We start from the raw sequence: 27,947 nt of genomic DNA on the forward strand, positions 1-27,947 counted from the left end.
TGAAAGCAATTTCACACTTTATTAGACAATTCAGGTGCCAGCTGCACCAGCCTGGAGCGAGCACTGCTGCTCACACCTCCACTCCTGCTTTGCAGCCCCAGGGCCACTCTCCGTGGGGCTGAGCCCTCCCTCAGGCCATGCTGGTCATGGTTGGTGCACGAGGGGCCAGTGAGGGCTGATGGGGGCAAGGGCTGCTCCTTATGGACCTGGCAACAGTGCAGCATAGGCTAGCTCTGCTCAGAGCCAGCTCAGCCTCACAGAGAGGGTGAACTCAAGCTCCATGCCCACAGTCACAGCCCCGCTTGGGCTGGTTGTGCCTTTCAGTGCAGGGCAACCGCCCTGCTCCTTCTGGGTCCCCTCTCTCCTTTCCTTCCCCGCCCTCCATTGCTCTGTTGCTCCCCTACTCCTATTCTGCACTTCTGTGGTGAAGGGATGGTCTGGGTTTGGGAGCCTGGGCTTGGGGCTTCCCTGGCAGCTGCTTTCCTCTTGCCCCTCTCTGCTTCCTGGGTGCCCCAGCAGAGCCATCGGGCACATGGACACCTGGGCACAGCCATCCTCCTGCAGTCCAGGTGTCTTCACCTGGAGATGTGCTTTGTGGCCCTCTACCCTGTGTCCCCAGGGCCCAGCGTGCCCCACAGAGCAGGAGAGAGCAGAGTCTGAGCTGCCACCGTGCTGGCGCCGCATGCCCTGGGGACATGGCCGTGCACTGTCACACCCCACAGGTGGACGCTGTCCAAATGCCTGCACGTCCAGGATACGAATCAGCCTGGACAGGAGTGCAACAGCCGCTCCTGGATGACCGGAGTTGCCCCAGAGGCTGCTCTGGCAGCCAGGCTGTGTCGGTGCCAAATTCCTTGCAGGCTGGCAGGCAGGTTGCAGGCAGCAGTGCCTGCCTGGCTCTGCTGCCACCTCACAGATCAGCCCCTGGGCATGGCAAAACACCAGCCTGTCATGTGTTTCCCTCCCCCTTGCATGGCTCTGCCTCTGTGGTGCCAAGCCACAGTGCTGTGGTCCCCAGCCAGGGCAATGCCTAACCTTGACCTGACCTCCTGAGCAGCCGTCCCTGCCCAGCTGACACCCCATGCCCCTGGCCACAGGCATGTTCCACCGGACCAGCCAGAGCATTCCTCCTGGGAGAGCCTGTCCTTGACGGGCTATTTAAAAGCACACTTGTGCCCTTTATCCCCCGTCATGTTTAGGCTGGAAGAGCCCTGTACCCACCAGGGACTCCAAGAGAGCACTTCCAGACTCAGGGCAGCAGCAGTGCAGTGAGTTTGGGTGAAATCATGAGAGAAGTGAGGGATGTTGGCACCTGCATCCTGCAGTCAAATACTAGGCCATGTCCTGAGGACATGGTGAAGGTCCCATGGGCATCCAGGCTGGCAGCAGGACTGGTGGCAACTGCAGAGCCCAGCTCACCCCTTTGGATCCAAAGACCAGAGGAGCCCCATGAGCTGATTCCCTCTTCCTAGCTGGGACCATCCACCACCAGGACCTTGGGGTGGGCAGGACACCAGTCCCACTGCTGCTGGGCAGGGTGCTGGTGCTGGCTGGCTCAGGACCCTCTTGGTGCTTAGGCTGCACCTCACTTGGAGCACAACTGCCTTATCTGACAAGGGACAGAGGACAGGCAGCTGCTGCCTGACACAAGCAGCATGTCCCCAGTGCAGTGTCGCCTGCAGAGCACTGGGGGGTGGCTCCTGTACATCTGCTTGTGGGATGTACAGGGAGTGTTTCCACCTTGCCCTGCAAGCCTGTCAGCCTGGCAAGTGCTAGTAGATGGGCTTGGGTAGGCAGATAGAGTGAGGACCCAAGAGAGGCAGCAGGGATTTGGGACACCTCACTACGTCCTGCATGTGGGTGAGCTCGGGGCTTCCAATGGCTCCTGAGCAGAGGCAGCTGCCCCCCAGATAACCCCAGGACCCTGCAGAGAGTGAACCCCACAGAGTTCTGCCTCAAACCAGGCACATGGACCCACATGTGGGGTGCACACAACAGTGTCTGGGGCCTGTCCTCACTTGCCTGGCACCCACCCCATCCCTCCCCACATGGCACCTCTGCCCCCCTGCCCAGCCCGCAGTGTGGGAACCTGCATGCAGTCCCCATATCCCCCGGGGAGCCCGTGGGTGGCCGGGCGTGCTGCCTCTCCATCGGCAGGGCACGGGGCCCGGCGTGCCGGCACTCGCCAGCCAGGACACCACACCTTTGATGCGGATGCCCAGGGCAGCCGGGACGACGCCAGGCTGCCGCACCGGCGGGTGCCTGCACTGCCCACGGTGGGCGAGGGGTGGTCAGCGTGGTCCCATGGTCTGAGCTCTCCCGCGGTGCCCTGGGGGCTCTGACACCATGGCAGTGCTGCCGTGGGCACGGCTGCCAACCCTCAGCCCCATCAGCATCTTCAGTGTCAGCACGACGGCAGTGAAGCTGAGGCACGAAGCTGGGGCGCCTCAGGAGTGGTGGCAGGGGGAGGAGGGAGTGCTGTCTCCAGGGGAAGGAGGGAGTGCTGTCTCCATCCTCAGACCGAGCCTTAGGTCAGGGACCGACCGGCACTTACTGATTCTCCCAAAAACCTCTTCCACGGGACCTCCGTCAACTGCCGGGTCGTAGGGGGATGGGGCGCTCAGGGAGCCTTGGGAGCCGGGATCTCCGTCCCATACCGGGCTGTGCCCCCACGGCCCCCGCACCAGTGCTCCCAGTATGCGCCAAGCGGGCATTGGGCGCTGGTTCGGGGCTCCCTCTGGTGGCCACTCCGCGCGGGGCCAGCGCCGCCGCAGGCACTCAGGTGCCCAAGTGCCCCGGTGCTCAAGTGCCCGAGTGCCCCGGTGTCCAGTTGCCCAGGTGTCCAGCTGTGCAGATGCCCAGACGCCCAAGTGCTCAGTGCCCAGGTGCCCCATGCCCGGCTTAGGGCCCCTCTGCAGCACTGCACCTTTGCCACTCAGTCCTGATCTAACCAGGGACAATGCTGCCTCATCATCCCCTGGGGCACATTTGTCACTGACAAAGAATTCAGCAAATCCCTGGATAACTGCAGCCACCTGCCCTCACTCCCTCAGTGCTGCTTTGCGTTGTGCAAACACACACGGGACACGGCACCCTCACGCCTCCCACCACCACTCCTCCACGCCATCCTCGCGCCCCTGTCCCCCGGGCCATATTCTGCCCACCCTCCCCAGACTGGGGCTGCCTCCCTCCAGCATCTCCCGTGAGGAGTCCTCCGGTGCCAAGCCGACTGCTCCCATCTGATGAAGCCTGTGCCCTTGGGTGTGGGCTGGCCATGCTCACACGGGCAAGCTCCAGCCCATGGGCTCCTGCACGGGGACAGTCACCAGGTAGCTGGAGGGCACATAGCCCCTCTGGCCGTTCACCTCCACCAGGCTCCACTCCTTGCTCCCCTTCTTGTCGTGTGGCTCCAGCACCACCACGGGCTGCCCTGCCTGGAGATTCACCTCCTGCGGACTCCTGGCTGCGAAGGAGAAGCCGGCGACCACCTGTGAAAGGCAGGGAAGGAGGGAGGAAGCCATTGCTGGACATGAGAGTCAAAGGGAGGTGGACACACATGGCAGGTCATTCTGAGAGGGCAGCGCTGCAGTGACACGCATGGAGGGACACTGGGGACCCACCAAGCACAGTTGTCTTGCTCTGTCCACCCTGGTGCCAGCAAGGAGGACATCAGCTTCATGTGACACTCACACGGGGGTGTGACACTCCCTGCTGGGCACGTGGCTGCACATGTATGACCATGTGTGTGCTGGAAAAGCAGGTCCACCTTCCCACCCACACACGAACTAGCACGGAGCTGGTGGTGTTGCTAGGAATGGCCCTGGGGGTGTCCCCCACTCTCACCTGGAATGTCGGGGTGAAGGTGGCCACCTGGGGCTTGGGAGCTTCAGGTAATGCATAGGAATGTCTCCTTCTCTCTGTGCCACTCTCTGGGGTTAGCAAATCCATCCCATGCTGCTGGCTTTGTACCGGGGAATATGGCTGGAGTTTTGCAGCAGGCACAAACCCTCGGGGACCTGGAGGACATGGACACACACAGGTCACAGGGCCCCACTACCTGACACATGTAGGACTGGTCAGAGGAGAGAGGAATGACACTTTGGTTGTTGCTTGGCTTGGCACAGTGGCCCTGTTCAAACTAGTCCATCACTAGGGAATATCCAGCAGAAACCCCCTCCCACAAAAGAGGAATTCCATGTGTTTCTGCGTGCATGGATTCTCCTTTCTCAGCCACAACACTTCATGAGTGTTCCCTCGGGGAATGAATCGGGAAGCCTGAACCTCACAGCTAATGGCAACGGGTGTAGCTGGTAAAGCTGAGGTGGGTTTGGGCTGAACAAAGCCTGGAAGGGAGGACCCAGGAGGCCATGGCCCGCTGTTTCATTCAGGATGAGGAAGTGGTGTGGGTTTGGTTCCTGACCCCGGTGCCAAGGCAGGGGGAGGCTGCCCATCGTACTCACGGTACCTCCAGCATCCACCAGCCATCTGCTCGTGTTCCCCTTCGTGTCAGCACTTTGCAGCAGAGCTACAATCTGTCCCCTCAGCAAGGTCAGGTCCAAGTCTTTGCTGCCACTGATGTTGCTTGTCACTTGGTAAAGTTTGTCTGGGCCATGCTTGCTCACAAGGGAAAGGACCTTTCGCTCCTCAGCAGGGTTCAGAGGCTGGCGGGGAGCAGGAGACATGGGAGCACTTGATGAAATGCACAGGAGACTGAGGCCCTCCATGTATACATGCCCTCCCTTCTGCAGGATCACATCCCAGTGAGAGGTTAGAGGACCCCTAACCTCCTTCACACTATCTGCTCTACCCCATGTTTTGGAGATGAGTGCCCAGAACCAGAATTGCTGAGCCGCTTCATCCCTGGTTATTTCCAGCCAGCTGCTGTCAGCGGGAAATACTGTGGCCATGGCAACCCTCTGGGTCACTTTCTCAGCCAACCTCCCTGCCGAGGGGATGTCCTGCACTGGGGGGGCACAGTCCTATCTCTTTATCCAGCTGGCCTGAGACATCCCCTTCCCAACCCCTACCTGTGTCACAGGGCTCGGCATGACGGTCTCAAAGGTCTGGCAGAAGGTCCGGAGCTGAGCACCTGAGTGCTGCAAGGTGTCTTCCACCACCTTCCAGAAACTGGGCAGAGGCATGTGGCCATGGGGCATCTGTGGAGACAAACTCTGAGATCAGAGAGGGCCCTGGGGAGAGAAAGAGCTGTGGGCAGGGTCAGAAGAGAAGGAGCAAGAAGAAAAGGGTTGAGAAAGCAAGAGAACAGACCTGGCCAATAAAGATGCACCTCTCTGACTGTGAGCCACTTTCTCTGGGCAGGACCATCACACATGGGGCTCTTGGGCTGTATTCAGCCAACCAGAGCAATCCCTCATTTTTGCTGTCCAGCCCTGAGCTCACAGCCTGTCCCAAATGACTATAAAGGGAGACAGGTAGGTGTAGCTCCAGGGTAGGTGTCTGCAGCATAAGCAGCCCAGACTGAGCAAGGGTAACCCACTCTCCTGACTACGTATGAGCAGTACCAGAGAGGACACCTGCACCTGGCTGCACCTTGTTCTCATCCTGATCATGGATCAGTCCAGAGCCATCTCTGCCCCAGGGCTTTCAACTGCCCTGACCCTCCATGTTTGCATCAGGCTCAAGAGTACCACAGGGAGGAGTTCTGGGAGACATCTCCCAGGTGATGGGTGTTGAGGAATCCTTGTTCCTCAAGCCAGAAGCTGCCTTTCTCCTCCTTGCCTTCCTGGCACAGAGCTCTCAGGAGCTCAGAGTTAACACTGATCTCTCAGGCAGCAGCACACCAATAAATTACCAGTAGTGTCCGCAAAGAGAAAGCAACAGTTTCTGGCACTGCAGAAGAGAAAATTTGGCTTTCCCCAGGCAGGGAGGAGGAGAGATTGCTTACAAATCCTGTCTGCAAGGGTGGGCTTGGGCCACAGCAAACCTTCAGAGCCTGGATGTCTAAGATGTCCCAAGCCTGCAGAAGGTCTGGCTCAGCTCATGTGCCTGTTTGGGCACACACGCCGACGGGTCACGCTCACCTGCTCCAGCTCCTTGTCTGCCCGTTGCAGGACCTGGGCAGCCAAGTCCCGCTGCAGGGCGCTGAAGGAGCACAGGATCTGCCTCAGGAGCTGCACAGCCACCTGGTTGAACTGCGGGAGCTCTGCCATGAGCAGGTCATTGATGGCGAGGTAGGTGTTCATGGCTGCCTCCTCGTCATATGTCACACTGCCCATCTCGCTCTTCCGCTCCTGGATCTCCTCGTAGTCCAGCAGCTTGTCCAGGCGCTTCTTGACCAGCTGCTGTGGCCCCACCAGCATGTCTGAGAGGCTGCTGAGGGGCTGGCAGACCAGCCTGTCCAGCCGTCGCTTCTGCGAGGTGAGAGAACCCAAACCCCAAAGTGAGCTCCCCAAACAGGACCAGCTGCCTGCTTGGGGCACTGTCTTATGGGGCGTAAAAGGCTTGGGAATCTGTTGAGGGGCTTTGTGTGGAGTGGGAAGCATCTGAGGCATCTTTTCCTGAAGGTACATAGGATGCCAAGCAAAGCAAACCCTTGGCAGAAAGCAGTCATGCCTGCCACAATTCCAAACTTGTGCTCCATGCAAATGACCAGGTAGGAACACTTAATGGCCAGGACCAGTTTCACCTGGGCCTCCCTCCACACTCCTGCCCACAGCCCATTTAAGGGCCCTCTGCCTCTGCCTGTTACTGTGGGTGTGCTGGTTTCTATGTCTTTGGATCTCTGCTATAGGTAGCCCAGCTCCTGGATGCACCCATAGAGAGAGAGTGCATCTTGTCATCAGCCCTGGATGGGCTCTGGAGCTGTGTTGTGGTTGTGACTCTGTCCAAGCCCTCCCTTCTCTCCTGGATGGACCCTGAAGCTGGTTCCTCACTTCATGTGTCTGGGACTGCTGATGGATCCTGTTACTTGCTCCTGGCTCTGCTGCAAATTTGAGGCCTCAAGGGACTGTGAGGACACTGCTCTGGGGTCCCCCTCAGCTCCTGGCTGCCCTGCCTTGTGTGAGCAGCCAGCCCCCCACTGTGCCCTGGCAGAAGGTGGGGAGAGCAATGCTTGGCTGAAGGAGATGTGCAGGGAAGGAGCACTCACAAACTCTGGGAAAACAGTGTGCTGGAGGCATTCTGCAAAGTGCCGATACTGCTGGGCAGGTCCTTCATCCATCTGCAGGTCACGCTGGTGTGGGGTGGGCAGCAGGAATGCCTGAAAGAGAGAAAGCATCAGACTCCCTTACCTCCTGCCCAATTCTATATGGGGAGTCCTTCTCAATATTTTTATGACAAGGTCTTTCCAGCCCATGAACTGCTGCTTTCTGAACCCTCTGCCATTTCCTGAGGCTTTCCTGATAATACTGTCTGGGGATTGCATGTTTTGCCATCGCTCATACTTTCATTTCCCTCAGATGCCCCAAGGAATTTCTATGAGAAAATCACAGTAGCTGCTGACCCAGGTGATTTCAGAAGGGAAATTTGTTGTCAGGACTGATATGGGGACATTTCTGCCTTACATCCGTTATTAAAGCAAGAATCCCCAGGCTGAACAACACTTGGCCTTTTCAGTCATTTAAGACCTTGAAATAATGATAAGTTTAAGGACAGATTATTCTCAAATGACATCAGCTCAGACTGTGTTGTCAAAGCCTCAGCTTTGGTTTAAGCTCCCCTGGACCTGAGCAATCCTTGGATGTTGTGCAACTCCCTGACACAACAGGACACTTTAGCTGAGCTGCAAATCCCTGAACATCCCCAGCAGCTATTGCTTTCCTAAGTGTTCTGCAATCCCAACAAACAGGTCCTGAAGCCTGAACAGGGCCAACCCCTTGCCAGTGGTCAAGGTTTTACCTCTAAATGGCCCAGGTAGGATGCTACATTCTCCTTCAGGGTGGCCACACTGGACACCACACACTGGAATTTCTCTTCCAGGTCATCGTACTCCTTATCCTCTGTCTGCAAGGCAAGAGGCAGCTTATCACCAGCCAGGTCCCCATTCCTGGGGGCTAACACAGAAGCCAGGCACTTGCCTGAAGCTGACAGGGCTGGGGACAGGCAGGGGAGACTCTGAGGGGCTCCAGGAATCTGGAGAGGGGCCAAGACATGGGTTGCTTGGGGTGCAAGCAGCAACAAGGCTTTTGGTGTGGTCATGGTCCTGGGGGACACTAGGGTGTCTTTGCTTTTGTTAGGATGCTCAAGGATCCTGTAGGTCCTTTGGGGGCCAAAGTTCTGCCCTGCAATGTTCCGAGGAAGGGAGCGAGGTGTGTCCCTGCATCCCTCCTGCCCTGCTGGTCCTTGGGATGGAGGACCAGGAGGCATCCTTAGGCTGCTCCACAATGGGACTGTGGCTCCTGTGTCAGCATCAGCCACCCCACCCTGGCCCCACACTCTCCATTCCTTGGGGGAGGCACCTCGGGAGCAGCAGAAAGCCCCAGAATTGACCTGAGGAGAGGCAGCAGGTCCCTGGGTGCAGGCAGAGGGGTGTGGGCTGCCCACCTTGGCCACGATGCCGGCCTCGTGCATGAGGAGCCGGCTCAGCCGCGTGGTTTTCTTGGCGATGGAGTGGGTGTTGAGGCGCGCCAGGCGATCCCGCAGCGTCAGGTGCTCGGCCTTGTTGTATTTGGTTGCTGCCTCAGGTGGGGGCGACACAAAGTGGGGGGGGGGGAAAGATCAGAAGAGGAGACTTCATGGCAACATCCTCAGCAGCCTGAGCAGGCAACAAGGGTGAACAGCACAGGGGCTGAGGCTGATCAACAGGATAAGCACAACCCACATCAAAGAAGGAAAGTACTAGGAAAACCAGAAAGAAGCCAAGCTCCCATCTGTGGAGAGCCTGATTTCTCCTGTCTCAAGGGCAGGAGTGTTCTTTTCAGTTCCCCAGACCCAGGAATGCAGACAGACTGGTTTTATCCTCAGCCCCCCTGCCCATGCCACTCTGCTCCTGCAGCCTTCAGGTCTTGCCCAGAGTGGCATTTACAGTACCAGAGCAGTTCCAGGAGCTGCCTGCACAGAGTGTGTGGCTCCACCAGGCAGGATGGGTGGAGAGCAGGAGAGCTTTGAACTGATTTAAGTGGTAATTAGCGCAACACCAAGGGGAGACAACTGGGGTTGGGCTGGGGGTTCCCAGGGGCTGTGCCCCCTGCCTGCACTGAGCCCCCCGACCGCTCACCTACTTCCCTGCGCCGTTTGTACTCGTTGATGTTGGCATTGACCTGGGCCATGGCACGAGCAGCTGCCTGCAGGGCTGAGTGGGCACTGGAACTGGCCGGGGTGTTCTTCAGGATCTTCTCCAGCAGCAGTGGGTACTTGGTGACTCTCTGCACCGGCATCACCAGGAAGAAGCTGAGATCTGATGCGCCTGTGTGAGGCCTGATGGAGAGGGGAATTGCTCAATGTTGGTGTGGAGAGCTGCCTTCCTGCCCTGCTGCTCCTGCCAGCTTCTCTGCAAGTGTTTTGGGGAGACAGCAGCCCAAAAGTCATGGGAGATTTCTGGCTGTGAACTCTTGCTCCCTTCCAGCTGCAGGGCCACTGCTGTCCCCACCAGCCCCGAGGGCAGTGCCAGCCCCACGTGGGCACCCTGCCTCCCTGAACAGTGCTGTGCTTGTCCAGCTATGAGATACAGGATCTGTGCTTGCTCTGTGGGCACCAGGGAGGGAAAGGGAGAGCAAAGTGCAGGCAAGACTCCCCTTTGACCCAAAGGCAAGGCATATCTCATTCAGGAATCACATCACCCATGCTCTAAGCAGCAAATCCCAGGAGCTTCTCCACTGCCACTCCTGCATCTCCTGGCTCTAACAGTGTTTGTGACCCACCTGATAGTTCAGGACGGGTTTGGAAGGTCCTACAGGGGCAGCCTGTCTCTCTGGTCAAGCTGGGGAACATGTGCCCTTCATGGGGCACAGTGGGGGAGGCAGCAGCTGCCCATGACACCCATCCTTTATTTTAGGGTCCACCATAAAAAATCACCAACTGTAGTGGCCCTTTGGCAAGTGGCCCCAAGGATCCAGGATGGGCTGCCAGGGATTACACCAGGAAATGCCACAAAGGTAGTGGCCATGATATTACACCCAGACTGGGGACACATATCCATACAGGTAGCTTGTCCAGAGAGGTGAAGGGCAAAGCCAGTAGGTAAAACAGGGAGAGGAAGGTGGTGGCCTCAGCAGCAGGTACCTACACTGTGGCATTCAGAGTCTCCAAGATCTCCTCCTGCAGCCTGGGGTCCTTGCGGTAGCTCTCCACCAGCTGGAGGGCATGGTCGTAGCTGGCACAGTAGATCTTGTAGACAGTCTCCATCTCTTCCTTGAACTCATGGAACAGGGTGCCTGGGGAAGAAGAGTGAGGCTGGAAAGTTTGGTCCTTTCCTGTGGCCTCAGAGAAAATCCCTCAGAGAGTGGGGGTTTTTCCCCAGCCTGCTGGAAGGGTGAAGCCAGCAAAGCAGTGCCAGACGAGGGTGACAGGGCAGTGCTCTACACCCAGGCACCTCTGCCTAGCTGGGCCTGATGATCTGCCCCCTCTACTGTTTGCAGGCTGGGCAGGTCTGCCTTGCCTCTGTGGGGCAGGCTCCCTGCGGACACCAATGTGCTGGCAGCAGCACTTCCCAGAGCCAGGGGAGGTGCAGGAGGTGTCAGGGCAGGTGGGATGGGGATGGAATCTACACGTGCCCAGCGCTGGGCAGTGGCACTTCCAGCACCAGCAAAGGCATGGGTGGGCACAGGTCAGCTATTGGCAGTGCACCACTTACTGATGCAGAGCAGCTGCTCCTGCCCCTGGGTGGCCGTGGCCTCAAGACCCTTCAGAAACCGTCTGGAGACATGGAGGATGTCGTCGGTGTTAGAGAAGAGCCCTTCCAGGTCCAGATCAGGCAGCTGAAGGGAACAAAGATGCCCCAGGCTAAGCCAAATATGTCAGAGATGGGCTGTGTGTTCCAGAGGCACTCACGCCCCCCTGAGCACTCATCTGCCCCACGTGACACCCCAGGACCTGGAGCAATGCTCTGTTTCAGGAGGTTTTGGGAATGCTGAGACCTGTCTGTGCTCCCAAGTGGGGCAGTGAGGTCTTTTCACGTTACAGACACAGGGTTACAGTTGTAGGATATCTGTACTTGGTCAGACCCAATGCCCATCCAACCCCATACCTTGCCTGGTCAGGGGGAGCCCAGGCAGGAAGGTGGAAGGTGAGCACATGGTAACCTCCCTGCAGGGATTTGGGCATCTTGCGGCTCTCAACAGATTCACCCCACAGTGCCCAGCCCCTGGGCAGGAGGATGTACCCCACGTCACCTGCTTCTTCTGGAGGTGTGCCCGGATGTCCGACACACAGAGCTGGATGTTGTGGACGTAGCTGGCCTCAGTAGTGATGAGCTCCTCCACAGCCAGCCGCTGGCTCAGCTCCATCCTGTCACAGGGCAGCACCTCCTCATAGATGGCCTCTTCAGCCTCCTCTGCATCCTCAGCATCAGGCTCCACCCCACTGGCACTCGCCATCTCGGCAGGGTACTCTGCAGGGGTGGCAGGAGGTAGGAACAGGCTGTGGCAAGGGCAGGCTGGTGCTCTGGTGCACAATCCAGAGCAGTGGCCGTGCTCCCTCCCCTGTGCCAGGGGCACCACACGGCACATCCCCAGGGACACTCAATCCATCTGCATTTACAAGCAAGGCATGGATGACACTCAAAGCATGAAGTGCTGCAAGGCAGGAACAGTCTGGCTGCCGTGGGCAGACACCCACGTGTGGCAGGCAGGGACTTGCCACACACACACACACACACACACACACACACGCATGTGCCCAAACTCCAGGGACCACGTGCAGGGCCAGGGTACAGGCAAGAGGGGCCTCCAGGTGCAGGCAGGGGCCTGGCAGCTCCCACCCAGCTCTGGGACTGTGCTGGGGCTGTCCTCGAGGGCAGAGTGGGGTTTGCCACCTCTGCTCCAGCTCCTTGCTGCCAGAGCCAGTTGTTCCCTCCCTGCCCTGGTTGTCGGTGCCTGGCACCTTGCCTTGTCTTTAAGGGCCCTGTTCAAAGTACAAAGAGTGTTTCTGCAGTGCTTGAACAAGAGATGCTTCTGTGACAGCGAGAGCTGGTTTAAAAGCCACTGGGACGGGGGGAGAAGTGGGCAAAACTGCTGACGCCTCTGCCAGATGCACTGGCAGCCCCTGGTATGCAATGCCTGTGCCCTGCCTGGCACGGGGCACTGCCTTGTGTCTGCCTGCAGAGAGTGTGGAAAATCAGAGCTGATTCATGACTGTTTTCTTCTCAGGAAACATGCTCTGCTCTAACTGATACCGAGCAGGATGGAGCAGCTCCCAAAGCATCACAGATAGTGGTTGATTCCTGGCAGGAGGCCTTGAGGGAGAAAGATGTGGCACGGCCCACACCAGCACAGTGCACAGCTTGGCTGGATCCAGATCCCAGCCAGGGGAAGGAATTCTGCCAGGCTTTCCACCTGCCTGTGGAGGAGGTGAAGAGCAAAGGCAAAGCAGAGGTGGCTTGGCAGAGTAAAAGCAAGATGGCACAAGCAGCAGCACATGAAGGCCGGCTCTGTCCCTGCTCTCTGCTGCCTGCCCAGCCAGTGCCAACCTCCACAGCCAGACTGCAACAAGCCAGGTGCCCACTTTGGAAGCTGCAGCCCCGGGCCCCTGCAGTGGGAGCAGGGAGAGGGGCTGGTAGGACAGCCCAAGCCTCTGCTGGGGAGGGTCCAGCTAATAAGCAGGGCGAATGACCCCTCCTGGCATACGCCCACTGCTGTGCTGGAGGAGAGCTGGGTTTGGCACAGCAAGCAAACACAAGTGAGAGGGCATTGGACCTCCACCTGCCTGACAGGGGTACGTCACCCTGCCAGCTGTCATCCCTGCCCTCTGCAATTTGGCTGCCTCCCCTGCCTGTGGCATGGCACTGGTTGCTATAGGACATGGGAAGTAGGAGGCACTTTTCTGCACCCCTCTGGATGTTTCCAAGGTGTCCAGGCAGAAGGATTTCCATCAAGGACTGTTGGACAAGCTCAGTGTCCTCTGCCCAGGCAAAACCCTTGCTCAGAGGAAGGGCTGTGGTGGAGGCAGGTGGAAAGTCCTGACCTGAGACACCCCCCCAGCCCTGGAGGGACGTCCTGCAGCTCAGGGCATGCCAGCATTGATCCCCGCAGCAGCATCCTCAGAGCACGCAGCTGCTTTGGGGTTTCCCCAGGCTGCGGAAACCTCTTTCCCTCTGCTCACCCCTCTGGCCTGAGGCATCGGAGGGGTAAGGGAACTGTGCAAAATTAAAACGCAGCATTTCTGGGCAGCGTTGGAGCAGCTGGAGAGCGAAGGAGCGGCTTTCGTTTCCCCAGCCCTTCCTCCCGGGCAACTGCCCGCGTCTGAGCTGTGACTGCCGCCTCGGCGGGTCCCATCCCAGCATCCCTGTCCGTAACGAACGGGCTCCCAGCATCCCTGTCCGCAACGAACGGGCTCCCAGCATCCCTGTCCGTAACGGGGGGGATGCTGTGAGCATCCCTGTTTGTAACCACGGGGCTCCGAGCACGCCTGTCTGTAACCAGGGGGCTCCCAGCATCCCTGTTTGTAACCAGAGGGCTTCCAGCATCCCTGTCTGTAACGAAGGGGCTCCCAGCATCCCAGTCTGTAAGCAGGGGGCTCCGGGCATCCCAGTCCGTATCGCGGACACGGCCGCCCCCCGGCCCTCCCCAAGATCCGAGCGCAGGGATCCCCAGCTCCCTGCCCAGGTCCCACTGCGGCCCGGGAGTGCCACCCTCGCTCCCCGCTCAGCCCCGGCGTCCCCTCCGCGCCCCGAAACCCCAGGCCCCGGCTCTCACCTGCGGCGCAGGTCGCCGTGCCCGGCCGCGGCCGCTGTCGCGCTGCTGCGGGCGGTGACACCGCAGCCGCGGCCGGGCTGGCACCGGGCGGAGTCCGCGGTACGGGGCGATCCCGAGCGGGGGCTGATCCCGAGCGGAGGCTGATCCCGAGCAGGGGGTGATCGCTCCCGGGGGGTGCCGGCCCCGCCGGTCCCGGCCCCGGCAGCCGCAGCCGGTCGGAGGGAGGCTCGGCGGGGCGGTCCCTGCGCACGCCCGGCGGGGCGGGGGGGTTGGCGGCCGGCCCGGGTGGCAGCGGCTGCCCCGGAGCGCACCGCCCCCGCCGGCACCGGACCGCGGCACAGCGGCGGGGGGCTCCGCTCTGCGATAGCAGCCGAGCCCCCAGCGCCGGGCCCGGCTCTGTATTGGCCCCCCTGCGCCAGGCCCCCCTGCCCCCTGGTCCATCCTCGAACCGCGGTGCCCTGGCAGCAGCTGCGGCTGGAGAGCAGGGGACACACCGCCTCTCCCCTGCCATAAATAACACGGACAGGCCCCCGGTGTCTCCATGGCCTTGCTGCAGCTCCGGTGTGCTGCCTTCGTTGATGCCATGGTGCCCCCCGCCACTGCCCCTAGGCTCTGCCATTGCTCAGCAGCTGCTCAGCCACGGAAAAGGGGGCAGAGAAAACAGACATGAAAATATAACCGAGGAAGTGGTTGCCAGGATTAGGGCACTGGGAGACAGTGGCTACTTGGCATGAAGTTGTTTTTATGCTGGTGAGGTGTTTGCACCCTCATAAACAAGCTATTGAGAAGTGAGGCTGTTCCTTAGCCAACTCCCGTAGCTGGGAGCTCAAATTCATCCCAACCACAGGGAGGGGACAGCAGCACCTGGGTTTTTCCAGGCTGACCCGCAGTGTGCAAAAAGCATTGCGTTAAAAAGGACTCCGAGTCCTTCAGTGACTCACACAGATCACAGGCAGCATCTGTGTCTAGACCCAAAACTCCCCATGGGCCAGGACAAGCTCTTTGCCACCTCCAGCCCTTCTGGGTCCCTTTCTGGGACCATTTTTGATATGAGCTGGGCAGGGCAGCATGGGGACCCACATGCACCTGCTCCACTGGCTCCCACCCGGTGCTGGTGCCAGGAGGGCCATCCTGCCCCCCTGCCTGCCCTGCCTGCATCCCATACCGCCTGTGGAGAGGCTGGGTGCAGCTCATGGGGCCCCAAGCAATGACTGTGAAACTGCTCTCCTTCATCCCTGCACTGAAGGGATGCTGGAGCACACAGGAGCAGTTATGGGTGGATAAGCTGGGCAGCCAAGCAACAGAAGAAGCCGAGGATGGGAAGAAGTCCAAGCTGGTCTTTGGGGGAGAGGCCAATGAACATACAGCGATGTCCCCTGGCTGAGTGGGTGGCCAGGGTAAAACCACCCCAGGAGAATTGTTCCCAGGCTGATCCATGCTGTATGGGCTTAGGGAAAGACATGTGGCCATGGGAGAGACCTGCATGTGGCTGGGCAGTGAGGGCATTACCTGTCTGTGGCCTTGGAAACACAGATGTCGTTCCTCCCTTGCAGACGTCAGCAGGAATTCAGTCTATGACCAGGTGCTTTCTGAAGCAGCAAAAGGCCTGGCCAGGCAGCCTTTGGGCTGTCATCACACTGACACAGGAGTCCTCCAGCTCTGTCCTTGGGCAGGTGCTCTTACTGCCATGTCCAACGAAGCCATCAGCCCTTGAGACACATCACCACTGCTTTGCTCTCATTGGCATATTGTGGATGATCACGCCAGGGCAGGAGCCATGCTCCGTCAGCTGCCGAGGGAGTCCCAGCAGGGCAGTGCTCCCTCCTTGGTCAGCACCCTGACCCACCAGGCCCAGCTCCACCCCGCCAGCTCACACTGTGGGTGTTGCCTCAGGTATATTTCCCATTGCAGTCTGGTTTTTCAGAGGCTGTGTAACCTGGCTCCAGCTAGTTCCTTGCAGGATGGCCTCACCGTCCTCCTTCCTGACACCTCCTTCCCCCCAGCACAAGTTGTTTCCTTCCTGCTGTGCCACTGGCCCCACACACCTCTCATCCAGCCCTGGCTGCGGCTGCACTCACCTCACCTGGGTGGCTCAGGGACCAGGAGCAGTGTGACAGTGCTGTCACCACTCCAGGGCTCCCCAGGCAGGTGTGGAAGTAGGCTGGCTGCCCTGGCCTGGCCCTCCTTACATAAGGAAAGCAAATAGGCACTGGCTGGTTGAGCACAAGTGTTTGTGTCCCAGTGTGAAGCCAGGCTAAAGTGTTCCAGTGGGGTGGGCTGTCCCCTGGCAATCTTGGTGTCAGCTCCCTTGTGGGTGTGCCCCCAGCTTGACAACACGAAACCCAGCAAGCAATGTCAGGGAGTGGGGCCGTGTGTGGGATCACACGTGGGACTGCACAGCCGCCGAGGGAGGCAGGACTGGCTTCACCTGCAACAGAGCCAGCTTTGTGCAACCTCATTGCAAAAGTGTTTTCACAGGATGCTTCTCACAGAGCAGGGATGAGCCACCTCCACAGCACTGCCCAGCCCTCCTCATACCCACTGCCACAGCAGAAGTGCTCTGCCAGCCCTCTTCTGGCAGTATTTAAGAAAAAAATCAACCCCTTGTGGCTGGTGGGGCTAGATCCCCCATGACACTCCTTGTGTGATTGACCACAGGCTCAGTCCAGAGGCTGGAGAAACACCTGACAGTCCTGGGCTCCAGCTCAAAATAGGCATCATGGTGAAAGCCTCAGGAAGAGAGAGGCAGATGGGAGGCAGGAACTTGTGGCTGCCCAGCAACCATCCAGGCAGAAGGCACCAGGAGGTGCCTAGGAGGTGGTTATTGCCCTCCTACATCTCATCCTGAGCTTCTGCTGGCTCCAGGAAAGCTTTTTGCTGTTGACAGGGACTTTCCCTGCTACTCCAAACATTAACGTGCAGGCTGTTGGAATGAAAGCTAAAGCCATCAGGGGGCTCTGTGGGAACGCACCAGACAAGCTTTGAGTTAGACAGGGCTTGCTCAGAAAACAAGCAAGGCCTCCAGCCATGCAAAGCACGACAGTTCAGGCTCTGCCAAATAACAACAGCGGGCGGGGGTTCCTCTCCCAGCAGCAGGTTTGCACAGGAAAGTTACATTTCCTCTATTTAATCTTTTCCATTATTACTGTTCTTTGGATTTCTTTCCCGTCTTGAAAGGGCTTGGTGACCACACGCCGCTATCGGCCATTCATGGTGGAAATGAAAACACAGGGAAAAAAACCAGGAGCTTAAGAATGTGCTCACAGGTGCATCCTAATCACAAAACTTCCTCCCACACTGCTGGGCTCGGAAGTGGACTTTGCCTGCAACCTCAGTGCTTGTGTGTGCTGTGCAAGGCAGGGCAATTTGAGCTGCGGGAAAGGAGGAAGAAACCTGTGAAATGAAAGGTCTTCATTCTGCTGAGCTTGCCATCAGCATGAGCAACTCCAGAAAAACCACACAGATGTCATTCCTTTCTCTTCCTTCTTCTCTTCCCATTTAACGTGCTTAAATCACCTGTGGGAGGGAAGGAGGGCTGTGCATCCATTCTCAGGATAATCCCATCCACGTACTTGGCCACGGCTGTGTCCAGAGAGGGCTCCCAGGCAGGTAGAAATGGTGTCAGCCACATGCCTGCACCACAAGGCACAGGCTAAAAATAAGCAGATAGGATTTGATCCAAGCAGAGTAAATTAAGAGCCAGTTCTTTATTTCCAAGAGGGTTATTTATGGGCCCTGTGCAGACCTCCTTCATGGAGGAGGCTTCAGCCACTCTTGGCCTCTCTGAGGCTAAAGCAGCCCAAGTCTCGTGTATTTAGTGGTTTTAGTGGCTAAAGTTTCCTGTACACCAGCCTCTGTGGTCCTTCTCTCTCCACTCTGCTGCCTTGCCTTGCTTTTCCTATCCCAAGATTCCCATTTCTCTCCCAGGGCTGGTGACTCTGGGCCTTTTACCAGTCTGTCCCAAGTCCCTGTTACCAGCTGAGCCAGCTGATGGTGATGACAACTTGAACAAAAAGCCAGAGGCTGGTGTGAGGGCACCAAATTCCGAGGTATCCATCTTTCTGCCCCGGCAGCGGTGCCTGCTCTCTCAGGACCAGCATGGAGAAGTGCTCTGCTCAGAGCCCTCTGCCATCCCTCACTCTGCTAACCAAGCAGTACTGGTATTTAGCCCTTTCTTTCTCCCCTTAATGAGGAATACTGGTGGCTGCTTTTCTTGCTGGTGTCTCTGCTGGTGAAGGATAAGAGTTTGCTGGAGAGCACCATTACCCAGTTAGCAAACAGGCTGTTTCATAAGGGCTGTGGGCTGCATGACCTCCCATCCCTGTCCATCAAGAACATACCCCAGGCCTTTCCTGAGGGGTGGTGTCTCCAAACCCATGATAGGACAGGCACTTAGTCCCTGCCTCTGCCCTTCTCTGTCCTGGAAAGCCATGGATTAACAGAATGCAGAGGTCTGCCCAGAGTCCATGGGCGTCTGGGCCGGGATGCAGGGAGAGAGAGAGAGGTGTCTACAGCAACCCGCAGCTCTGGGAGGAAGAACAAATGTCTTCAGGACAGTTCAGCCTGAGATGGGGCCATCAACACTCATCATGGGGCAGTGCCAGCGACAACACTCATTGCCCAAAGCATCCCACAGCATGGGCACACCACCCCACCAAGTACCATCTGCCTGCAGCAAGGAGGAAAGGAGACATGAGAAAGGTAAGAAGAGTTCAGAAAATTCTGGTGGTTTCTGCTGATTAGTCATTTCCACTGATCAAACCAACATCTTCTCCCTGTCTGTCTTTGTACAATTTCTGCTTCTGCTGTGTCATCACAACCACCCACCTGTGGAGCTGGAGCTCCACACGAGCACCACCTCCTCCCCCTGGCACCCCACACGCCTGGGGACCAGGGCAATCCCTGCCCACACCCCACCTTGGGTGCAGTTGCTCTCCTGAGAAAGGTGAGGGCACAAGAAGATGAACAGAGGCACATCCCCTCGAGATTCACCTTCTCCTTTGGGATTGGGCATCTCTGGAGTCCCACCAGCACCCGCTCCTCCAGGCAAATTTCTCCCAGAGTAGGTGCTGTCTGCACAGGAGATCTTGCAGGAGCTGAGTTCTCTTGCTTCAGAGAGAAATGAAGGGTGGGAGGGAGGTGAGAGCCCCTTGAAGCTGCCAAGCCAGTCCATGTGCAATCTCTCCCTCCCTGGCTCCACAGACACGCCCGGGAGTGCCTCTGCCATGACAGGGCTTATGTCTCTGCTGCCGGCAGGTGTATCAGCTGGATCATTGGGTGCCTGTTTCACTACTAAAGGCAAAACCCCATCCCAGGAGTCTCACAGCACAGAAAGGACACCTGAAGCAAAGACCTTGCAGGTCACCAGCTCTATGCCCTGCTGGGGTGGGCAGCCCTGAGCTTTGTGCAATGGGCTGGCCAAGAGCTTTTTCAGGGGAGCAGCCTAATGCCTGGGTCCCCCTTCATTGTGGGAAAAATAATCACTGGAGGCTTCAGAGGGCTGGGTGTGGGCAGCTGCCTGGCAGTAATGAAGGTCCCTGGTGGGGCTGCCAGATGCCGAGGCTGAGAAGACAGAGACGTGAAGCTAAACAAACCCAGAAGAGATGAAAAGAGGCTGAGGTGGAAGGAGAGGTGTAGAAGTCCCTGGAGCCCCAGCAGCAGCAGAAAGGCTGCAGGGCCTGCTTATGGCATTGCCCACGTCCTCCGCTACCTGCCACTTCACATCTTAGAAAGGAGGGTGTTTTACTGGGCAGGAGTTTGTTGTGGAAAAAAACCAGCAGCTCATTCCATGGAATATAAGATGATGGGCAGGAATTGCAGGTGCTGGTGTTACTGAGGTGTGGCAGCTCAGCCTGGGTGCCAGAGGCCCCATACAGCTCAGTATCCCCTGTACTTGTCAGGTTATCCCAGCTCTGGCAACACGGGGCTTCCTGACAAGGTGGCAGCACCTGACCAAGGTGTGCTCTGCCCATCAACTGCTTCTGCTGAAAGCAGAGCTCCCCTGTGGATCAGCAGCCATTGCTTCACCTTCTTCCCTCCAGCCACAGGATGACTGCAGCATCAGAGGGACATCTCCATTATTAATGTGTTTCCATTATTAATGAGGTTCCAGCTCCAGCTCTTCCACTCACCCTGACTCACCAGCCTACACCCCAGCTCCAAGTCTCCTCCCCAGGCCCTGACGGTGAGAGTCACCAGCCTTGACATCTTCCAGTCAGAGACCTCTCTGCCAAGCCTGGGTCCTGCTCTTGGCCGAGGGGGATCATGGGGCCATCCTACAAGGATGCAGGGAAGGAAACCTGGTTTGTGACATGTCCGGCCAGGCCTCCCACCACAACCCCCCAGGGACATGGTGTTGTTCAGGAGAAAAAGAGGAAAGACCTGCCAGACAGAGCAGTTGTCACAGGCAGGAAAGGAAGGACTGAAGTAAGGGGTTTGTTTTCACAGCAAAGGGATGTTACCTGTGGGGAACCATTGAGTGTGCCCACAAATTATCTGGAAAAGGGCCAAAGTGATCATGTTTGCCACCAGCACTGAGCTCTTCAGAGAACAGCAGGCAAGGGCAGGCTGCAAGGAGCTGCTGGGTCTGTGTCCCTGTGTGGTGGGACAGGCAGCCAAGGAAACTCAGGCAAAGGCAGAGCAAACACAAACCAGTAGCCCAGCGATGAGCTCTGACTGGTGTGTCTCCTTGCAGGAAGGGATCCTGGGGGTCATGCTAAATGGTGTTTCCAAATCATCTGGGGCAGAGAAGGCAGAAAATTGAATGGTGGAAGTGAGTAGGAAAGAAACAGAGGATGAGAAAGGAAGCATTGCCACTGCGTGAGCCGGTGATGTGCCCACACTAAGGATGCTGTGTCCAGCTCTCCCCATTGCCTCGGCTCAAGAGGGATATATGGAAGAGGCTCAGGGAAGGCAAGCAGGAATTCACTAAGCTCTGGAGCAGCCTCTGTGTGAGGAATAGCATCATGGCCAGGAGAAGGGATGACAGTGACGGGTGTGATACAGATCTGCACTGTCTTGGGAGGCATGTGAGGGCATGGAGGGGTGATTACTCACCATCTCTTCCAGTAGAGGAATACAAGCTCCAAATGAAACTACCTGGAGGGAAGTTTGAAACCAGGAGAAGGAAGTGGTTCTTGGTGTAATGTATAGTTAAACTGTGGAGCTCCTCTCCACAGGATGTGACAGATGCAAAGCATTTAAACAGGAACTGGATGAATTCATGGAAGAAAAATCCTTTGGGTTCTTAAACACAAAGAACCACCACCTCTTCCCTAAGGCTAGGGGACTGGGGGGAGCTCAGGGACTATTCTTGGGAAGCCTTCCTGTGCCCTTACTCTGTGCCTCTGTAAACATCTGCCCTGGGCCACAGCAGGAGCCAGAGTATTGGCCCAGGTGAGCTGCCACGTGGCTCTTACGTGCTGTCCTAAGAAGGAACCACAGACCAGGAGCTTCCTGGGAACATGGCACACCACTTCCTCACCTGAGGAATGCTGCCAACTGCTGCACCCCACGGCTGCAACAGGTCCACCCTTGTGTGAATGTAAAACACTCCTTTCTTCCTCGCTGGCCTCAGATCTTTTTTTTTTCTCTCTACAGAGCGGAGGCAGGTCCCACATCTGAATTCTCTTGAGAAGCTTTAAAGTGAAAAATAGCCTGTCTCAGGTGGCAGGTTGGATCCCAGACCTGGGGCCCAGCTCCATCAGCCCAGGTGACACAGATTTGCTGTGGGGAGCCACTGCTCAGCCTCCACACACCCTCCCCTGCTCTGGGGACCTGGGGCACTGTGTCCCTCTGGAGGCAGGATCACAAGAGACCTTGGGACAGCATGGGAACTTCCTCACTTAGGAGAGAGGTGATGAGCCTTGTGCCTGAGTCACATGAGATTTCCATCTGCTCTGCAGGTACTAATGGGATTTGGACCTGTAATCAGGGTGAGGTGTCCTTGCTGTGTGACATTCCTGTGCCAGGCATCAGTCACCACCACTCAGACCCAAAGGAGGTGGCTCAGAAAGGAGCATGGGTACAAGAGCTCTGCACCTGGAGCCTCACACAGTGACAAATAAGAGTACCTGTATTTTCACCCGGTTTCAGAGCCAACAAGAGCAGGCACAGGGCAGCGACCTGCAGAGCTGTGCTCCCATCATGAATCCCCTCTGCAGCTGCATCTGATCCTGGGTTGTTGGAGCTGCCCTCCAGTTCAGTAGCAGAGACCAGTCCCTGCCAGGACCCATTCCCCCTCGCAGAGGACTCTGCAGAGGGAGCTTATGCCATGTGTGCTGGAGCTACAGTCAGTGCAGAGGAGAAGGGAGGCTTGTCCCTAGCTGGTGCTGCTCCCAAATTTGCATCATAGGTGTCAGTGAAGCACCCTGCTCTTCAGGGCACCCAGCTGCTTCCCAGGGTGCTCAAATGGCTGTCATTGTGCCTCTGAGCAACAGGAGAAACTCAATCTGCTGCCAGAAAGCACCGTGGCCACAAGCTGCCTTGTGTTACCGAGCCCCAGTTCAGCTGTCCCCACAGGGTCTCACTGCCACCCAGCTCTGGGGATAAAGTTGGAGTGTCCCTGTCTGGTTCAGAGCATGGTCATGGCAAGCTTAGAGTTGTCCAGGAGACCCCGTAGAGCCATTCCTGTGTCTGCCTAAATATTGGCCGGTGTGTCCAACACGGACTCCTGCTTTTGCAAACCATGGCTCCCCTGTGCTGTGCTGAGCTGCTGATCATTGGTGCTAAAATTAGCTGAAGGCCCATCAGTGAAGGAGCCCTTGACAGAGCTCATTCTCAAGTGCACCCAACCAGGACAGCTCGTACCCTTTTCATCTGCTCGCTCTGCTCCTCAGATGATGAAGTGGGACCCACGAGTCGTGACTGCTGCTCCAGAGGGGATGTGGGGCAGGGCCTTGTGCATCAAGGGCCTGATTGATTTGTTAGTGATATTTCCAGTGCTGTGCTAACAATAACATGTGATGAGCCTTTCCCCTTATCTGGCACTTTCCTCCCTGTGCTTTTCCCAATGAACCGGAACTCGTGATGATCTTTGGAGGAGGGGAGAGAAAACATTCAGGCATAATCAAACAGCATCACTCAGCCCATTGTGTTGTGGGTTTTTTTTTAATCTCAACAACTACCAGCTTTTGAATGACAGCTGATCTATTTTTGAAAGCTGATCTATTGAGTAGAGAAGATACTTAGGCCTGCAGGTGACTGTTGGAAGGGACAAGGTACAGGTGGATCTTACACCTGGGAGGACTCGCTTACAAAGGGGCTGGAGCCCCAGGTTTCCAGACACAATTTGTCTGGAATCAGGTGGTCCAGCCTGAGTCCAAGTCCTGGAATACTTTGCCCAGTAGCTTCCCAGTAGCTTCCTAGCCCTTGTGCAAGGCTTCTGGGAGGTAGGCCAGCACATAGCATCCAGCAGAGCTTGTCTTCTGTGACTCTCCCCCAGGATTTAGAAATCAGGAGGATGGATTAGGAAATATCATGCTTAAAAAATCACAGAGACATTTACAAACCAGCCCCATGAGGCAAGGGGCTCCTTTCCACTGCGCTGTGCTCTCCAGGCTCTCAGGGGTGCTCTCAAAGATGTTTTTCTTTCCAGTCTTGGGAGGAAGAAACTTGCTTTAAAAAAAAATGGAAGGGACTGTGATGTCCTGACTCCATGGGACTCACTCCATGACCCCTGAGGAGGTGCTGATGAAAGCCACAGCATGAAGAGTTGTTAGTGATAACATCACTGGCCTCAGCAGTGCTTTGATTGGGCCCCTCATCTACAGTCTGCTGGACTGCTGATCCTCTCCCTGGGGCAGTCTCTGAGTGCTTTGAGATTCAGGAGCAGGGAAGCAGAGGGAGCATCCCTGCTGTGAAGGGGCTTGGGGGCAGCCAAACCGGCCTCTGCTCCATCTCCAAGTCATTTCTCCCCCAATGTCTCAAGAAATTCAGAGCTCTCTGAGAAGAGGGTGATGGGCTCTCTGGGACAGACTGTGCTCAGTTGGCTCTTGCCACTGGAGAGCAGCAATATCCACCCTGCACAGCCAAAGCCTGCAGTGGACAGAGAGGACCCAGCTGGCCACATCCTGCACTCCAGGCTCTTCTTTTGCTGCTGCAGCAGACACTCTGCACCAGCTACTTTTTTTCCTTCTATCCTCCCTGGCATCCTAAACCACAGTACATGACATGTATAAAACCCATGTTCCCTGAAATGGTTCAAGAAATTATACTTAGGAGGAAGATTTACTCCCAGGTGTATCAGCTGTCATCCACAAGCTGAATTACTTTGTGTTAGAGCAGACTCACCTCAGTGATTTGAACCTGACTGATTTAAGCAGTCACAGAGGAAATGTGCCTTGGATACCAAATACCAGAACTCTGCACCAGCAGGGTAATTAATTCAAAAGCACCAGAGAAACTGCTGCTGAAGACTTATCCACAGCACTTGACATGCAGTGAATCAGCTGTGCTGCCATTTACATCTTTTTCTGGCCCATAGCTCCTTCAGACTCTCTTACCTCACCTCCCAGTGCATCCACTCAAGCACTCAAAGCAATTTCAAGTCTGACATCACTGGAAAGTTTGCACCTCAACTTCACACACTGCAGGACAGAGTCTTCCAGGGAACAAGTTCACTGGTAGAGCTTCAGCTGTGCACTAACAACATTTCCTATGAATCATCCAAATTACTTGAAAATCCCCCTTTTCCTGCAGTACTTAAAAAAACCTCTCTCTCCAAACAGCCGAGAATGTCCCAGACTGCAGAATTCCCCTCAAACTTCTTTCAAGCTTGGAAATGGCACTGTTAGCTCATGGCCACCTTTTCCTGGACACAGACACCTTTGGTTCAATTCAAGCACTGTGAGAATGAGATTCGTCCCACTGCCCCAACCCTGATCCAAGCTCTGTCCCAAAGCCACACCCCAGCTCCAGGGCCCACCATGTCCCTTCCCTGCCTGAGGATGAGCAAGGCACGATGCTCCATGGCTGTGGATGATGGGATCTGTCTGGAGACATGATGTGGTCAAGTATAAGGTTTTGGCATAGGTGGAGCAGGCTCATCCCAGCCTTGCTTTTCTCTGCTGTCCTTCTCCTGGAGCAGCACTGGAGATGAAATCCCAGGCTCTGGGGCAGACATGGGATGGCTGCTCATATCTTTGCTGATGCAAAAAGGCATCGCCTGTGCTGGCTGTAACTCCAAGGGATGACAACTCTCTGAGGGTTGAGTGCAAACACTTAAAGCAGTCACTCTTGCCAAAAATAATGGTGCCTCTTGCCTTTGTGCCAGCACTGGCATTGAAGCTTTGAGCTGAGAGCCAGCCTGGCAAATGCAGCCAGTGTCAGACTGTTCCGGAAAAACAGAGTTATTTTCAGTCTGGAGCAGATCCCTGGGCTGGCTCCCCACAACCCTGTGGCAGTGCAGGGGAGGGAGTGATGTGAGGGCAGGGACAAGTGGCCCTGGCAGGGATGGCCAACAGCACCTCTTTGCTGCCAGTGGATGCCCTTGGCGTGGGTGGGTGTCAGGCAGGACACTGCCCAAGGAATGTGGAGGGACTGGATCCCTCCTGCCACGCTGCAATGTCCTAGTGAGCCCCACATCAGCCTGCTCTGCCAGAGGCACCTGAGAGGGTAGGAGGGTTTGGCCAGATGGATGGCAAAGTCACCTGTCCTTGAGCAGGAGCATCCCAAGGTGAGCCACCTCAAGTGGGGTCCCAGAACAAACTTGGTTTGGTTCCTACTGGCACAATCTGCTCCCCTTCAGCCATTTTCCCAAACACCATAAGCTCTGCTAAAAATAGCTGGATGGAGAATGAGCTGAGATCAGCTCAAAGCTGAACCAGGGGCTCAGGATAGAGGGCAGAGGCCCCTGAGTGAAGGGCATGCTGCTGGTGTAAGGTGTGGGCACGGGGCCTGTGAGGAGATGCCAGAGTAGAGAGGGTGTCCCAGACAAGGACCTGCTGCATCTGCAGACCTGTGACCCACATCTGATTGAAAGCACACATCCCTAGGTCATGCCAGAAGCTCATTTTTCCTTCCTGCCAAAGAGCAAAGGAATTCTGAGATGATTTTGGCTGCCCAGGACTCAGTGACAACCATTGGTGGTGCCTCAGTGTGTTCATCTGCACCCTTGTTCTGCCAACGTATAGAGAAAACTGAGGACAAAACTGCCTTGAGTTCTCCATCTTTCTGAGACAATAAACACTTCAGAGAGAAGACTGGACCTTGGGCTGAAGATAGAGATTTTGCTTTTTCTTGGCTACACAAACAAGGTGAATGTGCCCCTCTGGAGAGGGGCTGATGCTGGGTGGCTGGAGGGATGAGCCAAAATACAGAAGACAAGAGTTTGATTTCTCAAGATCACAGAATCATAGATTATTAAGGGCTGGAAGGGACCTTAAAGATCATCTAGTCCCAATCCTCTCTGCCATGGGCAGGGACACCTCCCACTAGACCAGATTGCTTGATAGCAAGGTCTTGGGCTTCTTCTGATCCCAGTTTTGTTTTTCCTTTGCATCAACTCCAGCTTTGTTGGACTTTGCCATGAGACAGTCTGATTCCCTAAACCATCAGAAAATTGGCTTGGCAAAACAAGGGAATTGTCTGGTCAGGAGGTACATGGGCTTGGCTCAGGGCCAGAGCTGGAGCCAGGAGCAGGCAGGGGATGGGATTTGTCAGCTCAGCTCAGCTGTGACGTGTCACTTTGCCCTTTGTTTGTTTTTCAAAGTCACTCAGCATGTGCACCCCTGGTGCTCCCAGGCCCTCCCCACAGCAGCAGGAGGGAGGCCCTGGGAGATGGGATCTCCACTCCACAGAGGCTCTGTGATTATAACCTGACCTGAGTGTGAGCAGGCACTCCCTGCCTTTTGACTTTTTCAATCATGGCTTTACTCAGCTTGTCATTTCACCATTCCTCCCTCCCCAGGAGCTTTTAGACAGGATCCCAGGACATTCCTGCTGCCCAGGAGGATGAGCAGTTCCCTCCCTCTCCAACTTCACAGCAGTACATATTTGCTGACACAGTGACATGCAAAGGATGCTGCTCTATCAGTGCTGCATCTAACAGCTGATTTCTTAGGCTGAAAACACTTCTCTCCTTTGCTAGGATCAAATGGAGAGGTTTGGGGATGCTCAGTTGCAAAGCAGGCACAAATAAAGGATGATCAACACTGGCATCAAGGTAGCTGCTCACACTGGAGGCTTGGTCATGCAACAGGACTTCTGGCCTGCCTTTTGGAAAGAGAAGAGAGAGGATTTATTTCTTTCACTCTATCAAGTGATGCAGATATAAAGATGTTTTCTTTGTCTCGGTGTCCCTGAAAGAAGTGAACAGGAGCTGGACTCGATGAACCTGATGGGTCCCTTCCAACTCAACATATTCTATGATTCTGTGATTCTACAAGAGCTAAAGAATAGCCTGTGGGTGTTTTAGCTGTGTAGTTCACCCCATCCCCTTCGGTGGTGGTACTGAGGTTGGTGTTCTCCCTGTTAGCTGGGAATTCATGGATTCTCATGCTCTCTCCCGGTAGTCTGCAGAGCGCCTTTCCAGGCAGCAGAGGATGTTCCTTCATTTTTCCCATCTGACCCTTCCTGTCTGGTGTTTTGCCAACCTGGGACAACCCTTGCACTGTCCTCTGGAGTTCTTTGAGCCACTAGGATCACCAGTCTAACAGAATATTAACCCAGAGAAAACACCAAGAGAAACCACTTGAGCAATTTTCTGTAGGTTTGGAGAGCTGAGCCGACCATGCAGGGTCTGATGAGCTGCCAGAGCTGGGAATTGAGTGGGGTGAGTAGGAGGGAAAAAGGATGCAGAAGTGAGATTATCCTGTACGAGCAGCAGTGAGGCCTTAGGTCAGGTCAGCTGCTGGGCAACCACAGCCTAAAATTCCCCCCCATACACTTACATTTTTCAGTGATTTTCACTGATATAATTTCAAATCCAATCGGTGTCTCTGTGAGTTTTATGTTTGTGTAGATCTCATATTGTTTGTCCTCACCAACTTCTGTGCTTTCCTAAAGACTCAGGTCGTGAACCCCAAGGAAGAGGCCATGGTAGGATTTTCCCAAGGCCAGGACTGCTTTCGAACCATCAGTACCTTCATTGCTCAGCAAGGAGAACCCCAAACATGGTGTCATAGGATGTGGTTTCTCACA

General features: G+C 56.2%; 1 protein-coding gene across 1 annotated transcript; it reads right to left on the reverse strand.

Annotated features, from left to right (window-relative positions):
* ARHGEF37 (Rho guanine nucleotide exchange factor 37) lies at positions 1–14,437 on the reverse strand. The gene is made up of 13 exons (XM_064671717.1): positions 13,809–14,437; positions 11,289–11,506; positions 10,751–10,874; positions 10,184–10,331; positions 9,176–9,375; positions 8,503–8,633; positions 7,858–7,962; positions 7,109–7,219; positions 6,042–6,371; positions 5,028–5,156; positions 4,466–4,661; positions 3,844–4,016; positions 1–3,488 (listed from the first exon to the last, which is right to left on the reverse strand). Exons 1-13 carry the CDS (start codon positions 14,425–14,427, stop codon positions 3,279–3,281), a joined length of 2,694 nt encoding a protein of 897 aa, XP_064527787.1. The 5' UTR covers positions 14,428–14,437; the 3' UTR covers positions 1–3,278.
* Positions 14,438–27,947: the final 13,510 nt, after the last annotated feature.

Source organism: Pseudopipra pipra, chromosome 15 (assembly GCF_036250125.1).
Source record: "Pseudopipra pipra isolate bDixPip1 chromosome 15, bDixPip1.hap1, whole genome shotgun sequence".
NCBI lineage: Eukaryota > Metazoa > Chordata > Aves > Passeriformes > Pipridae > Pseudopipra > Pseudopipra pipra.

Coding starts and splice junctions, on each gene's coding strand:
- ARHGEF37 (XM_064671717.1), bottom strand. CDS start 14,427: ATGGCAGAGCCTAGGGGCAGTGGCGGGGGGCACCATGGCATCAACGAA. Junction 5,157..6,041: donor CAGACAAGGAGCTGGAGCAG/GTGAGCGTGACC, acceptor TTGTCTCCACAG/ATGCCCCATGGCCACATGCC. Junction 4,017..4,465: donor ATGGCTGGTGGATGCTGGAG/GTACCGTGAGTA, acceptor CATGTCCTCCAG/GTCCCCGAGGGTTTGTGCCT.